Source organism: Triticum urartu, chromosome 1A (genome assembly GCF_056163025.1).
Source record: "Triticum urartu cultivar PI428250 chromosome 1A, HENAU_Tu73, whole genome shotgun sequence".
In the NCBI taxonomy this organism is placed as follows: domain Eukaryota; kingdom Viridiplantae; phylum Streptophyta; class Magnoliopsida; order Poales; family Poaceae; genus Triticum; species Triticum urartu.
This window is the reverse complement of record NC_141873.1, coordinates 436,180,548-436,196,289: the sequence shown is the minus strand read 5'-3', so window position 1 is coordinate 436,196,289 and position 15,742 is coordinate 436,180,548. Positions and strand designations below refer to the sequence as shown.

Below are 15,742 nucleotides of genomic sequence, written 5' to 3'. Positions count from 1 at the left end.
ACTCTGCATCTTTTGGCTTCAACATTATGAATATGTGTATTACTACTATCGAGATTTAATAAGAATAGACCACTCTTCAAGGGTGCATGACCATAAAAGATATTATTCATATAAATAGAACAACCATTATTCTCTGATTTAAATGAATAACCGTCTCGCATTAAACAAGATCCAGATATAATGTTCATGCTCAACGCTGGCACCAAATAACAATTATTTAGGTCTAATATTAATCCCGAAGGTAGATTTAGAGGTAGCGTGCCGACCGCGATCACATCAACTTTGGAACCGTTTCCCACGCGCATCGTCACCTCGTCCTTTGCCAGTGCCCGCTTATTCCGTAGTCCCTGTTTCGAGTTGCAAATATTAGCAACAGAACCAGTATCAAATACCCAGGTGCTACTGCGAGCTCTAGTAAGGTACACATCAATAACATGTATATCACATATACCTTTGTTCACCTTGCCATCCTTCTTATCCGCCAAATACTTGGGGCAGTTCCGCTTCCAGTGACCAGTCTGCTTGCAGTAGAAGCACTCAGTTTCAGGCTTAGGTCCAGACTTGGGTTTCTTCTCCTGAGCAGCAACTTGCTTGCCGTTCTTCTTGAAGTTCCCCTTCTTCTTCCCTTTGCCCTTTTTCTTGAAACTAGTGGTTTTGTTAACCATCAACACTTGATGCTCCTTTTTGATTTCTACCTCCGCAGCTTTCAGCATTGCGAAGAGCTCGGGAATAGTCTTGTTCATCCCTTGCATATTATAGTTCATCACGAAGCTCTTGTAGCTTGGTGGCAGTGATTGGAGAATTCTGTCAATGACGCAATCATCCGGAAGATTAACTCCCAATTGAATCAAGTGATTATTATACCCAGACATTTTGAGTATATGCTCACTGACAGAACTGTTCTCCTCCATCTTGCAGCTATAGAACTTATTGGAGACTTCATATCTCTCAATTCGGGCATTTGCTTGAAATATTAACTTCAACTCCTGGAACATCTCATATGCTCCATGACGTTCAAAACGTCGTTGAAGTCCCGATTCTAAGCCGTAAAGCATGGCACACTGAACTATCGAGTAGTCATCAGCTTTGCTCTGCCAGACGTTCATAACATCTGGTGTTGCTCCAGCAGCAGGCCTGGCACCCAGCGGTGCTTCCAGGACGTAATTCTTCTGAGCAGCAATGAGGATAATCCTCAAGTTACGGACCAAGTCCGTGTAATTGCTACCATCATCTTTCAACTTTGCTTTCTCAAGGAACGCATTAAAATTCAATGGAACAACAGCACGAGCCATCTATCTACAATCAACATAAACAAGCAAGATACTATCAGGTACTAAGTTCATGATAAATTTAAGTTCAATTAATCATATTACTTAAGAACTCCCACTTAGATAGACATCCCTCTAATCTTCTAAGTGATTACGTGATCCAAATCAACTAAACCATAACCGATCATCACGTGAGATGGAGTAGTTTTCAATGGTGAACATCGTTTATGTTGATCATATCTACTATATGATTCACGCTCGACCTTTCGGTCTCCGTGTTCCGAGGCCATATCTGCATATGCTAGGCTCGTCAAGTTTAACCTGAGTATTCTGCGTGTGCAAAAACTGGCTTGCACCCGTTGTAGATGGACGTAGAGCTTATCACACCCGATCATCACGTGGTGTCTGGGCACGACGAACTTTGGCAACGGTGCATACTCAGGGAGAACACTTCTTGATAATTTAGTGAGAGATCATCTTATAATGCTACCGTCAATCAAAGCAAGATAAGATGCATAAAAAGATAAACATCACATGCAATCAATATAAGTGATATGATATGGCCATCATCATCTTGTGCTTGTGATCTCCATCTCCGAAGCACCGTCATGATCACCATCGTCACCGGCGCGACACCTTGATCTCCATCGTAGCATCGTTGTCGTCTCGCCAATTTTATGCTTCCACGACTATCACTACCGTTGAGTAATAAAGTAAAGCATTACATCGCGATTGCATTGCATACAATAAAGCGACAACCATATGGCTCCTGCCAGTTGCCGATAACTCGGTTACAAAACATGATCATCTCATACAATAAAATTCAGCATCATGCCTTGACCATATCACATCACAACATGCCCTGCAAAAACAAGTTAGACGTCCTCTACTTTGTTGTTGCAAGTTTTACGTGGCTGCTACGGGCTTAAGTAAGAACCAATCTCACCTACGCATCAAAACCACAACGATAGTTTGTCAAATAGACTCTGTTTTAACCTTCGCAAGGACCGGGCGTAGCCATACTTGGTTCAACTAAAGTTGGAGAGACAGTCGCCCGCAAGCCATCTCTGTGCAAAGCACGTCGAGGGAACCGGTCTCGCGTAAGCGTACGCGTAAGGTTGGTCCGGGTCGTCTCATCCAACAATACCGCCGAACCAAAGTATGAAATGCTGGTAGGCAGTATGACTTGTATCGTCCACAACTCACTTGTGTTCTACTCGTGCATATAACATCAACATAAATAACCTAGGCTCGGATGCCACTGTTGGGTTTCGTAGTAATTTCAAAAAAATTCCTACGCACACGCAAGATCATATGATGCATAGCAACGAGGGGGAGAGTGTTGTCTACGTACCCAACGCAGACCGACTGCGGAAGCGCTGACACGACGTAGAGGAAGTAGTCGTACGTCTTCACGATCCAACCGATCAAGCACCGAAGCTACGGCACCTCCGAGTTCGAGCACACGTTCAGCTCGATGACGATCCCCGGACTCCGATCCAGCAAAGTGTCGGGGAAGAGTTTCGTCAGCACGACGGCGTGGTGACGATCTTGATGTACTACAGCAGCAGGGCTTCGCCTAAACTCCGCTACAGTATTATCGAGGTATATGGTGGCAGGGGGCACCGCACACGGCTAAGGAATAGATCTCAAGGATCAACTTGTGTGTCTGTGGGGTGCCTCTACCTCAGTATATAAAGGAGCCAAGGGGGGAGGGGGCGCCGGCCAGGAGGAGAGGGCGCAGGAGGAGTCCTACTCCTTCCGGGAGTAGGACTCCCCCCCAATCCTATTCCAACTAGGATTCCCCAAAGGGGGAAAGAGGGAGAAGGGTGGCCGACCACCTCTCCTAGTCCTAATAGGACTAGGGGCAGGGGGGAGGCGCGCAGCCCTTGTGGGCAGCCCTTTCACCTTTCCACTAAGGCCCATGAAGGCCCATATGGCTCCCGGGGGGTTCCGGTAACCTCCCGGTAACCCGGTAAAATCCCGATTTCACCCGGAACACTTCCGATATCCAAATATAGGCTTCCAATATATCAATCTTTACGTCTCGATCATTTCGAGACTCCTCGTCATGTCCGTGATCACATCCGGGACTCCGAACAACCTTCGGTACATCAAAATGCATAAACTCATAATGAAACTGTCATCGTAACCTTAAGTGTGCGGACCCTACGGGTTCAAGAACAATGTAGACATGACCGAGACACGTCTCCGGTCAATAACCAATAGTGGGACCTGGATGCCCATATTGGCTCCTACATATTCTACGAAGATCTTTATCGGTCAGACCGCATAACAACATACGTTGTTCCCTTTGTCATCGGTATGTTACTTGCCCGAGATTCGATCGTCAGTATCCAATACCTAGTTCAATCTCGTTACCGGCAAGTCTCTTTACTCGTTCCGTAATACATCATCTCACAACTAACATATTAGTTGTAATGCTTGCAAGGCTTATGTGATGTGTATTACCGAGAGGGCCCAGAGATACCTCTCCGACAATCGGAGTGACAAATCCTAATCTTGAAATACGCCAACCCAACATCTACCTTTGGAGACACCTGTAATGCTCCTTTTATAATCACCCAGTTACGTTGTGACGTTTGGTAGCACCCAAAGTGTTCCTCCGGCAAACGGGAGTTGCATAATCTCATAGTCATAGGAACATGTATAAGTCATGGAGAAAGCAATAGCAACATACTAAACGATCGGGTGCTAAGCTAATGGAATGGGTCATGTCAATCAGATCATTCAACTAATGATGTGACCTCGTTAATCAAATAACAACTCATTGTTCATGGTTAGGAAACATAACCATCTTTGATTAACGAGCTAGTCAAGTAGAGGCATACTAGTGACACTTTGTTTGTCTATGTATTCACACATGTATTATGTTTCCGGTTAATACAATTCTAGCATGGATAATAAACATTTATCATGATTATAAGGAAATAAATAATAACTTTATTATTGCCTCTAGGGCATATTTCCTTCAGTAATAAACCTGACAGGTTAATTGAAGAGTGCAATATTATTTCTTTAGCTTTATCTGTTGCAGAAGAAATTGAAGGTAATGCTGAGCCTTCTTCATATTCCGAGGCTATTATTTCTAGTGATAGTAATAAGTGGATGACCGCTATGCATGATGAGATGGAATCACTTGAAAAGAATGGCACTTGGGATTTAGTAAGATTACCTAGAGAGAAGAAACCTATTCGTTGCAAGTGGGTTTTCAAGAGGAAAGAAGGTGTTTCTCCTAATGATGAGACAAGATATAAAGCAAGTTTAGTTGCTAAAAGGTTACAGTCAGATTCCAGGTATTGACTATAACGAAGTCTTTTCTCCTGTTGTGAAGCATAGCTCTATTCGCACTTTACTCAGTATTGTTGCCATGCATGATCTTGAGCTTGAACAATTGGATGTTAAAACTGCATTTTTACATGGAGAATTAGAAGAGGATATTTATATGGAACAACCTGAAGGTTTTGTTATTCCTGGAAAAGAAAAGCTTGTGTGTAAGTTAAAGAAATCTCTTTATGGATTGAAGCAATCCCCTAGACAGTGGTACAAGAGATTTGACACCTTTATGCTCTCTCAAGGTTTCAAAAGGTCTAATTATGATAGTTGTGTTTATTTGAAAACTGTCAAAGGTCCAACTATTTATTTGCTCCTTTATGTTGATGATATGCTTATTGCTGCAAAGAGTATGTCACGGATTAATGAACTAAAGAAGCAATTGAGTAATGAATTTGAGATGAAGGATTTGGGTGCAGCAAAGAAAATACTTGGCATGAAAATATCCAGAGATAGACCGTCTGGAAAAGTATATCCAAGTCAGAAGGGATATATTGATAAAGTTCTTCGTCGTTTTAATATGCATAATGCCAAGCCAGTAAGTACTCCGTTAGCTGCACACTTCAAATTATCATCAGCTTTATGTCCTAAGTCAGATGCCGATATTGAGTACATGTCTAGAGTTCCCTATTCAAGTGCAGTTGGTTCACTTATGTATGCCATTGTTTGTTCTCGTCCGGATTTATCATATGCATTGAGTGTTGTCAGTAGATACATGGCTAATCCTGGAAAGGAACATTGGAAAGCAGTTCAGTGGATTTTCAGATACCTGCAAGGTACTTCTAATGCTTATTTACAGTTTGGGAAAACTAGAGATGGACTTGTTGGTTTTGTTGATTCTGATTTTGCTGGTGATTTGGATAAGAGAAGATCACTCACAGGTTATGTTTTCACCATTGGTGGTTGTGCTGTGAGTTGGAGAGCAACTTTGCAGTCTATTGTGGCTTGTTCCACTACTGATGCCGAGTATATGGCTATTTCTGAGGCATGCAAAGAAGCTATCTGGTTGAGAGGTTTGTACACTGAGCTATGTGAAGACTCATCTTGCCCTACCGTATTTAGTAACAGTCAAAGTGCTATATATCTTACAAAGAATCCAATGTATCATGAGAGGACAAAGCACATTGATGTCTGATTTCATTATATTCGAGATGTTGTTGCTGAAGGCGATTTGAAGGTATGCAAGATAAGTACTCATGATAATCCAGCTGATATGATGACAAAGCCAGTTCCGACCAATAAGTTTGAGTTTTGCTCAGGCTTAGTTGGTATTTCTCACTAGTCCTATGGACTTTGACACACAAGGTGTTTAAGCTGATTTGGATGAAGTTATTCACTTTTTTCGACTACTGGAGGAAATTTGGCTCAAGGTGGAGATTGTTAAATTGTGATCCAAATTCTAGTACCGTATTGGATTAGACGTAGTACATACGGTGTGGGCCTTTTGCGTTGATACCGACGCGTACGAGTACAACTCGTTTACTTGTCCTACAAGGACTCCTATGTGTTGCCCCTCATATATACCTCATGTAGTCGCACCTCAGACGGCCTGTCGTCTCGTGCTTGTAATACTCCTCCTCATAGTGATTACACCTTCGTGCGTCCGTGGTTTTCTCCCGCAAGGGTTTTCACGTAAAAATCCGTGTCTCTTTGTCTCGTTTATTTCTCGTTATTATCTAACAGCATATGGATTTGTACGTGCTTAATTCTCTCTTCTATGTTCAAACTGAAGCTGGAAGTGAGAAAGATTACAAAGATCAGAAGTGGCAGCAAAAGATCATCTAGATTCCCCCTATACATAAGTAGCAAATGTCGCCTCCACAAGTTTTGTAGGTTGCCCATTTGACAATTTTCATTTTCAGATTGCTACCAATCAAAATGCTTCCACTAGCAGGCAAGAAGCTACTCTCTCCGTTCCAAAATAAGTATCTCAACTTTGTACTAGCTCTAATACAAAGTTGTACTAAGTTTGAGACACTTATTTTGGGATGGGGGAAGTACTATCTAAGATGAAACAAGTTCAAAGTATTAAGAAGCAACATATCCGATAATTTTGAGGCCTGAAGTCGGGAAGAATTCAGAATTAATGTATGAACCAGCAATCAATATTAACACATTGATTTCCAACAACTGCCATATATACTGATGTAGGTCCCTTACAGTTTCAAAGCTTTCTGTGCCGGCCCTAGGGGCAACTACCTCAAAACGTGATTCATGTATTTGGTTGGAAGGAGGTACAGCATACATATATATTACAGACATACCTATCATCATACAGGAACTGCTCTACACCGGCATCATCACGGTACAGGACCAAACAAAATTTGATGAGCGGTGTGGACGTCCAAACGAATGAAGAAAACGTCAACAAAGGCAAGTGTTGTCATGATCCGTGCAGATTTTGGATGTCGATTTTCAGAGTTTGGAGCTTACGCTCAACGGCGGACAACTCACCCTGAACACCCTGCAGCCAGTCAATTTTTCGCTGGCATGCTTCCTGGTACGGTTTGCTGGCAGTGTCTACGAACTGGACTAGCTGACTAGCACTCTTAGATATATCCTTCTGAATAGCTTCATCAACTTTACGAGATAGTTCATCGGCAGCCTTGCTGACCTTCTCTACCGCAAGCTTCCGTCGACCAGGGAAATTCGATATTGCGAGAAACCTTAAAAGGGGGCAAATGCACAGCAGATTAATATACATATACTTCGTTAAGTATCAGCCCATCGCGTGCATTCCAAACATAACTTGTAAAAGAGTGGTTTATATTTATAAATCAAAAATTACCCGCCAGCTGAGCAAAGAGCAAGAGCAAGTAGATCTTCGAGTGTAGTTGTTAGAACAGAAGTCAAAAGAGAGGCTGACAATCCAGCAACCCCAAGCCCTCCAAAAGTTCCCGTAGCCTTCACGACACAATAGCAGAACTCAGAATGATAAACAGACATGAAAATAAAAGTATAACAAAACCAGAGACACAGCCTCTAATGTAGACATGCTGAAGATTAAACTCATAACCAAACGAACAAGCATTTTGAACTTTGAAGTCTTTCCAAACTATGTGTTTTTATTATTATTTGGATTGCTTACCACATATGTCACGTGGCATTCAAACTATGTGGTTTAAAGCTACATAGTATTCAGTCGAACCTAGCATTTAAAACCTTAAACATGGATTGTGCCTTAAATGCGGATTGTACTCCCTCTGCTAAAGTAAAATATTTTTGTTAGGAATTGTTGCAAAATACAAGTGTAAATGTTTTTTGTAGAAACTACTCTCATTTTATTTTTATTTTTGGCATTAATTTGCAACACACTCAAAGCACTCTCCCACCCTTCTCAAAATGAAGCGTGATAATTTAGTAATCTCCCCTCATATCTTCCTCAAAACAGACTGGGTTGCCAACTTAAATAAAATTCCACGTGCATGATTTAGTGAGAGGGAGGTGGTCAGGTGCATTATACTCTTGACTATTTTTTATGCATCTTAAACACTGATACCACATCTGATCATTCCAAATACTCTGAAAAGGTATGCACTCACATAATCCAGCAAACCATCAAAGTTGGGTCATACAGGATTCTTCAAAGGCCGGTCTAATTTCTTCAAAGTGTAAATTGCTAATTGTCCAGAAAGGCACAACCATGATGCTTATGCTCAGGAAAAATCGCACAAATGTTTTACTGACATGCATTCCTAGGAACAGAAGATTTGATAACCAACTATACAGAATGTGCATTAAATGATTAAAACAAATCTTCCCTCTATCTTGCTAAGAAAATAGATAAACAAAGTAACAGACACTAGTAGCATGTTCCGGCAGTTTTCATTTTTAAATACGTATTAATTAGCATAAAAAATCTTTGCTGAAATTTGAGGGAGTGGAAGTCACATTTTCTTTTCTTTTTTATTAAAACGATTTGTTTAGATAAACTTACCATAATGTTTATCGAATGAAAATAAAGTGTGTGCCAAGAAAGGGAAAAACTATAAATTTTAGTAGACATACCACTTCACGAATTTCTTCTTCAAAAACCTTAGCAGCAGCAGTAGCACTGAAGCCATCCAGTGCTTTTATGCTGAGTTTCTCTCCTTCATTAACAAGCTCAGTTCGATCTGATGAGACACTTTCTTCCTGACTAACCAATGAATTCCATCTTTCATGGAAACACTCCAGATATAAATTTGCTTCACGGGTATTGCTAGAACTCAACCATTTTGAATATTCACTCAATAAATCCTACACAAAAATAAAAGAAATATTTATTTTCATAACATGAATCATAAGCATGGTGAAGCAAATAATAGAAGTATGTGGATGAAAAGCAAGAATTATGTTGAACAAACTATTGCAGCCTTATTATGAGGCTTAATAGTACATTTAACAAAACGCTGCAATATTGTAACACTAAATGAAATCAACACATTTGAAAAGCTTCGACGGATTAGGTAGGCATGCTATTATGAGGCTTAGTATGTTTGCAAAACGCTGAGATATTGTAACACTAAATGAAATCCACTCATTTGAGAAGCTTCAACATATTAGGTGGACATGCCTGCACCCACATTCAATGAACTGCAAAACTCTACAAGAAATACAGAAATAATAGATGGAAGTGGGTGGTCTGCAGATAGCCTAGACAATGATCCTCTTAGCACAGATAATGTTGCTGGAGGTAACAAAGTACTGAAGGCCAGTTTTCACCTGTTCAACTTGGCTAATTCTTATGGTTAGCTCTGAGTTCGAGTCCCAGCTGCCCGATGGTTACTCTAATTTGGAATGTTCACCTAATATGTTACTGTCAGTATGGTGTAGTTGGCTGGGAAGCAATAGCCAGCAAATTTTGTGCTATACCAGTTGTTTGCATCAAAGTTGGGAAAATTCAGGCATGAGCCTCATAATACCAAATCTGGGGAAATACCAAACTGTAAAAAAATAAAACTTCATTTATTGAACATGATAAATGTAGTTGCCAAACGTACAGCTGCATCGTCAAGGGCAGGACTCAGAATATCATTTTGAACAAACGATGTGGCTTTGGCGGAAGGCCCTTTTTCTCCTGTGAGCATGTATGTAAAAATAAGGTCAATGTTTGACAACTGAAGTGTAGATTCCATGAGCGTTATAGCTCGACTTTTTGCTCTCTCAATCTGCATGAAGAAAAGAAAATAGAAGCACATTCTCAATCAGCAGGGGGAAAATGTTAGCTCTCACCAAATGGCAATTCTAGGTAAGCAACAGGAATATAAATATCACAATACATTTAGGGCATATCGACCACACAAGCATACTAAGGTCGAAAGCAATGGCATGGTTAATGACTAACTACCCCTCCTAATTGCCTTTTCAAAGAAAAACCAAATACAACATAGATCCACACACGTGCGCCACACACACACACACACACACACACACACACACAACACACACACGCGCGCACGTACCCTGCCACAACTCCACAAGCACGCGCTCACAGGGCCTACTAAGGGGAAGTACAAGGTATGTGTGCCATGGAGAGGGGGAAATAGATAAGTGAAAGGTAGGAAAACATCGTCAAATTTGTATGCCAATATTTTGCACCAAACCAAGAAAACGAAGAAAAGTACGCCTTTGTTTCCCAAAGTGATATATCACAAACAGAACTTGAAAATATATGGATAAAACAAAAGAAATCATATTTGAAACACCTACAAGAGATGAAATCTGCTTCTGCCAGGAATTGCTATCAGCCTCAATTTTCAAAGCATAGCTGTTTGCACCAGAAACAAGATCCCTGATGGATGTCAAGTCATCAATAGCCTTTTCATATTCTAGTTTCACAAGTCTTTGACATGAAGTTAGCAAACGATCTGCAATACCAATTGGTGTTTCAAGTTTCAGTCGGACCCTTTCCTTTCCATTATCTGTTGAACCATCTAAAAAGCTCAGTAGGTAATGCTCAAGATCATAAAACTTGCTGCTTCTCCATCTAGGATCACTTAACAAAACTTCCCCGTGGTGCTCCCTATCATTGTTCTTTGAATATGAAAGTTTGACTTCCAGAGCAGAGCGTGAAGATACAGGAAACAGTGTTACATCCTCAGTGTTGAGTAATTTCCTTGCGTTTTCCTTGATAAAGGCAGTGGCCTCTTCAAGCTACAATTGGAGTGAGAAGCAAACCCACAAGATCAGCAAAATGGCAAATATGGAAGACTATCATGCTGAGATCTGGAACACTGAACATATAAGTATCAAACCTCATCACTGTTCCGATAGAGGTCCAATTTGTTTAGAACAAATACAACTTTCTTCTTCCACTGCTGGACATACTGGAGAAATCCGACCTAGAAGTTCCAAACAAAGATTTTGGCTCTATTAGAGAGTACAAGAGAATATTTTTAAGAAAACAGACAATGCCGGTCGGATCGAAGCTAGGAGATGCATGCGCTGGTCTGGAAACCTCAGTAGAAATTTCCAGAAAAAATACCATAACATCCTTCAAATGATAAATCAGAATTCTAGAATAAGATGAGCTTTTCTAACCCTAGGTCCAGCAGCTCCAGTGGCATGGACTGTCCAATTCATTTTCGTAATCGTGGGGATAGAAGTTTGGTTAGTAGATATGTGGTGCAATCAGTTTGAGGTGAACAGAATCGTTGCGTTGGCAGTTGCAGGAACAACTTTATAATTTACCTAGTATGCATCAGAGCAGAATCACTGCAGTACTCTGCAAAGGCCAGAACTAACATACTAAATTTGTTTTGTAGATATTATATTTGGGTCAGTTGGTATTGGCTACTTTGTATATTTAATTTCATCTAACAAAAACCTCCAGAGTTTCTTCTATAAGTGTACCAATACCAAACAAGGAATTTGGAATTATGTTCATACATTAAAAAAAAGGGAGTTGTGTATGCCAAGTACAACACAGATGAACTGATCAAAGACTAGATTGATTGTATTACAAAAATGTCCCAGGTGTGTACTAGAGCATTCTAAATACAGGTACATTTGTCACTAAAATAGATTAAAAAATACCTAAAATTTTGATAGCACATACAATAACAAATAGATTAAGAGAATCACTAATAGGGAATTAACTAAGCTAATCCAATGTCAAAAGCTGAGACAGCTCCGGCCTGTTTGGTTCATGGAAAAACTTTGCCAAAATAAGCTTCAGAAGGGCTGGCGAAGAAAATGACCAGAACAAGTATGGAATAGCTAGTCCAAAAGCCGAGCAAATAACTCGCTGATGATGAACTAACAACTACCTAAGAAAGTGGGGTGTGGCAAACATCAAACCAAGTGACCCATAAAAACCATACAATGCATGTGAGTCACAAGCAGCTGGAGTGGAAGTTACATATATACTTTAATCCAAAAACTCATGCAGACCACCATGTGATTGCGTAACTAGTATGTGCTTCACAGATTATCAATCTGCTGAATATATTAGTGTACTATTTGATTCAGTTACTTTCACTGCAGCATGTCATCCTCTCTTCACTAACAGCAATCTATAATACATAAATAGTTGATCCCCACTAAGTCTAATTCTCTCAACATGCAGCCCTCCACATCATCAAATATGCCACGTCATCATCCACTAGAACTATTTTGTAGGACATGCATACGCCAATTTAATTGTTCCATCTCCAATAGTCCAACGTACATGCATACCCTTTGTTCACATATAATTACTTTCAAAAGTAATAGCTTTCGATTTAGGTCATTTCATTCATATAGAATGTGTCCAAAATTAATCTTTAAGCTCCCGCAGCAACGCGCGGGGAAATCACCTAGTTACTATAAAGTGTATAACCAATTGGCATAATAAATTATAACCCTTACCTCACTCTCAGTCAATGGTCTATCTGATGACAGTACAAAGAGTATCAAGTCAGCTCGTGGCACATATTCTTCAGTGAGTCGCTGCTGCCTCTGGAGAATGACATTTGTTCCAGGTGTATCAACTAGGTTCATCTGTTCAATAGTACACAAAGACATCACGAACAAGGACATGGAGTCATAAAACAAGGAAAATGCACTGCTAATTTGGCTTTGCAACTAGCAGCCATGCAACCTAGTACACTAAGAGAAAATAAGGTGGAACAGGGTGCAATTGCTTTTGGCACCTTTCTTAAGATGTAACAAATGCTAACCTGCAGCCAATTCGATACAACTATAGCACAGGCTGTGTTTTTGTGAGAACTACAGCATGTTGTAGGATAAAAAGCTGTGTTCCTGATAATCCATCCTTATTCCTTATACTTGCAAAATGCTTCCTCAGAACTAATATATCGTCGAGCATTCCAGTAGGGTTTAGATATCCACTATTCCCCCATCCCAATGTAGCTTAGTTTATTCAGCCAACACAGTATTGGACAAAAGGCTAGCATCTTTGATTAGATGCACCGGAGAAAAAAGGTACTAGCATTTAAGAACAAAATTCCGTAGCGCACTCCTATGAGATAATCAAGGAGTACCAACATGATTGCACTTCAATTATATATTTACCTCTTTTAAAATTGGAGCCGATAAATAGCATGTGAATTGACCATCCGGGTGCCGCTCACATCGCTCCATGCTTTCGGAATCAACCTCTGAATATGAGAGCAGTGTGATCTCATTTGTCGTGGGTACAACTCCTTCCTGAAGATACTTCCTTCCAAGTAGAGCATTTATAAAGGTTGATTTTCCCGAGTTAAATTCACCCTGATATACATTGCAGGAATCCGGATAAGTGGTTTATAAAATTAATAGAAAAGCCAGCATGTCAGAAAACATGAATGAGTTGAACATTACTGAGAAACCATGGCAAAAAAAATGTACTCCTACTGGAATAAGAAGGTATGCTCGCTTTTCAGTTCAAAGAAAATGGTTTTGCAGGACAACAGAACACACCAGCAGGTTAGCTACACAACTGTAGAAAAGGACATGTGCTCACCACTCTAATTAGATTACAATCTGATTATGTTATTGTGATACCAGCATTAGAAATCTACTGAGACTTATGTAGGCTTATGCAAATGCCTAACCATCAAGGAAGTGACTTGTTGAATGAGGATGTTAATGGACAGATTTTTCAGTACCGAGGAGTGGGTTTCATTACCATCGGAGCGAGCATAGTGGAAATACTATTTCTTCTATTATACTGAGGAAAGAAAGAAAGCACGAATAGAAAAGAGGACACGAATTTGAAGTTATGACCATATTTAGCAAGACAAGAAAAAAAAACAGCACTAAATGCTAAGTGGTAATTGTTGATTCAACATGGTCAGAACTTTCGGTGGCTGTAAAACACTACACAAAATATCAATATCCCTTGGTGGAAAAAAAATGTTGATTTCTGCTTTATGGAAAATGCATAGTAATAACCAAATTCTAACACATATGGATGATGTCATAACCAATATGTAATGTAAACACAAAATTACCACAATAACCAACAAAAATGGCTCACTCAGGCGAGAAGCAGCATCAACCAGAAGTTCAGCCTCTTCCATCTGTGACAATGTATCAAAAATTATATTCAAGTGAAGCATATTCTAGAGACGAAAACATGAAGTATACTGAGTTCATTCCAGGGATCTTCAACTACCAAATGTGTAACATTAGATGATCACCATTGGTGCTGCCTTGCGGATAACATCAACAGCTTCACTGAGAATAGGCTTTTCCGTCGCTATTAGCTGCATCACTTTTTCATCCAGTTTTGTAAATCCAGCAACTTTTGTCTTCTCACGAGTTAGGACCATTACATTGTTTGTTTCTTCCAACGCGCTAGCAGAAGAGTAAGTGACTTGTGACACTCTATCGGTGCTCTCCACTTTCAAAAAATCCCTTTCTATGATATTGTCAGTAAGATGTTGGATGCCAGCCAAAGACAAAACAATTCCAGATGCACCAGACTCGAACAGCTTGGATGTGGTATCAGAATAAGACCCTTCGCTTTGCAAATCATTTAAAGTGAAGAAAACTGGAATCTTGACATGCTGAGCACCAGCACCATTCAAAACACTCGAGAAGTCACCTGTCCCGGTATTTACGATAAGGAAATCAGCCCCCTCAGAACTAGTAGCGCTTCTGGCAGAGTCCGAGGACCGTATAGTTCTAGCGACAAGCGGGAGATATATGGAGTCAGAGTTTGATTTCATCATCATACTCCTTGCAACAATAGCAGGAATACCTGCATCAAAAATGAGATAACAAGTGCTTAAGAAAATCGTACAATATGTTGCAGTGCAATCGGCGGTAATAATAATCGGGTACAAAATGAAAAACTAGAACTGAAATGGCGCAACATGTAAGTTGGAGCGAAGGTCATCCGCCAAATGTAAGCAAGCAGCTACATACAGCATGCAGCAGGAGCTGGGGAGAATTCAGTCACCAACCATCGTCGGCTAGCACGACGCCGCTCGCCCCTACCGCGGAGGCGACGTCGACTCGCTCCGCGATCAGCAGGTAGGCGCGGTCCCCTATCGCCGCCTTGAGCGCGCGCGCGGCCTCGTACGCGCGCCCGCCGCCCTCCTCCCCGGCCTCGAGCACGACGATCCCCACGCCCCGCGCCACGGCGGCGGCTACCGCGTCACCGGAGCCGAGCGCCTCGTCGACGCCAACGCGGAGGACGAGCGCCGGGACCTGGATCTCCGGGCGCTTGAACCCGCCGGGGAACAGCGTCCTGGGCGGCTCCTTGGCAGCGCCGCCGCCGCCGGAAGCGGCAGCGCTGCTGGCGTCGACGGCGCAGCGGGGGCGGGGGCGACGGCGTGAGAGGAGGAGGGAGTGCAAGGGTAGGCCCCGGCTGGCGGCGGCCGGGCGCGGCAAGAGGAAGCAGGCGGTGGTGGCGGTGGCTAACATGGAGAGCGACAGGGATGGGAGTGCGCGCGCGCGCGTGGACAGCGGAGCAGAGAGCGAGGCGGGGTGGGGACTGGGGAGTGGGAGGTGGTGGAGCAGAGTTTGTCCCGGATTTGGTTGGATAGGATGGGGGGCGGGACGGAGTAGAGCACCGCCGCATGGCGGGGCCGCGGGGTTTTCCCCGGTGTCATTTCATTTCATGGGAGCCGACGCTGCTTTGACTAGTAGCTGAACCACGGTTAGGTTGCCTTCCATTCCATTTTAATGAAGTACATTTTTTTTCTGAA

The 15,742-nt window shown here is 41.7% G+C and overlaps 1 protein-coding gene across 1 annotated transcript; it reads right to left on the bottom strand.

Annotated features, from left to right (window-relative positions):
• Positions 1-6,730: 6,730 nt before the first annotated feature.
• FZL (FZO-like protein) lies at positions 6,731-15,542 on the bottom strand. Its single transcript, XM_048681800.2, has 11 exons — positions 14,996-15,542; positions 14,228-14,790; positions 14,039-14,107; positions 13,119-13,316; positions 12,453-12,584; positions 10,859-10,945; positions 10,314-10,757; positions 9,605-9,772; positions 8,631-8,861; positions 7,411-7,526; positions 6,731-7,288 (listed from the first exon to the last, which is right to left on the bottom strand). Exons 1-11 carry the CDS (start codon positions 15,456-15,458, stop codon positions 7,006-7,008), a joined length of 2,754 nt encoding a protein of 917 aa, XP_048537757.2. The 5' UTR covers positions 15,459-15,542; the 3' UTR covers positions 6,731-7,005.
• Between the last annotated feature and the right edge of the window lie 200 nt (positions 15,543-15,742).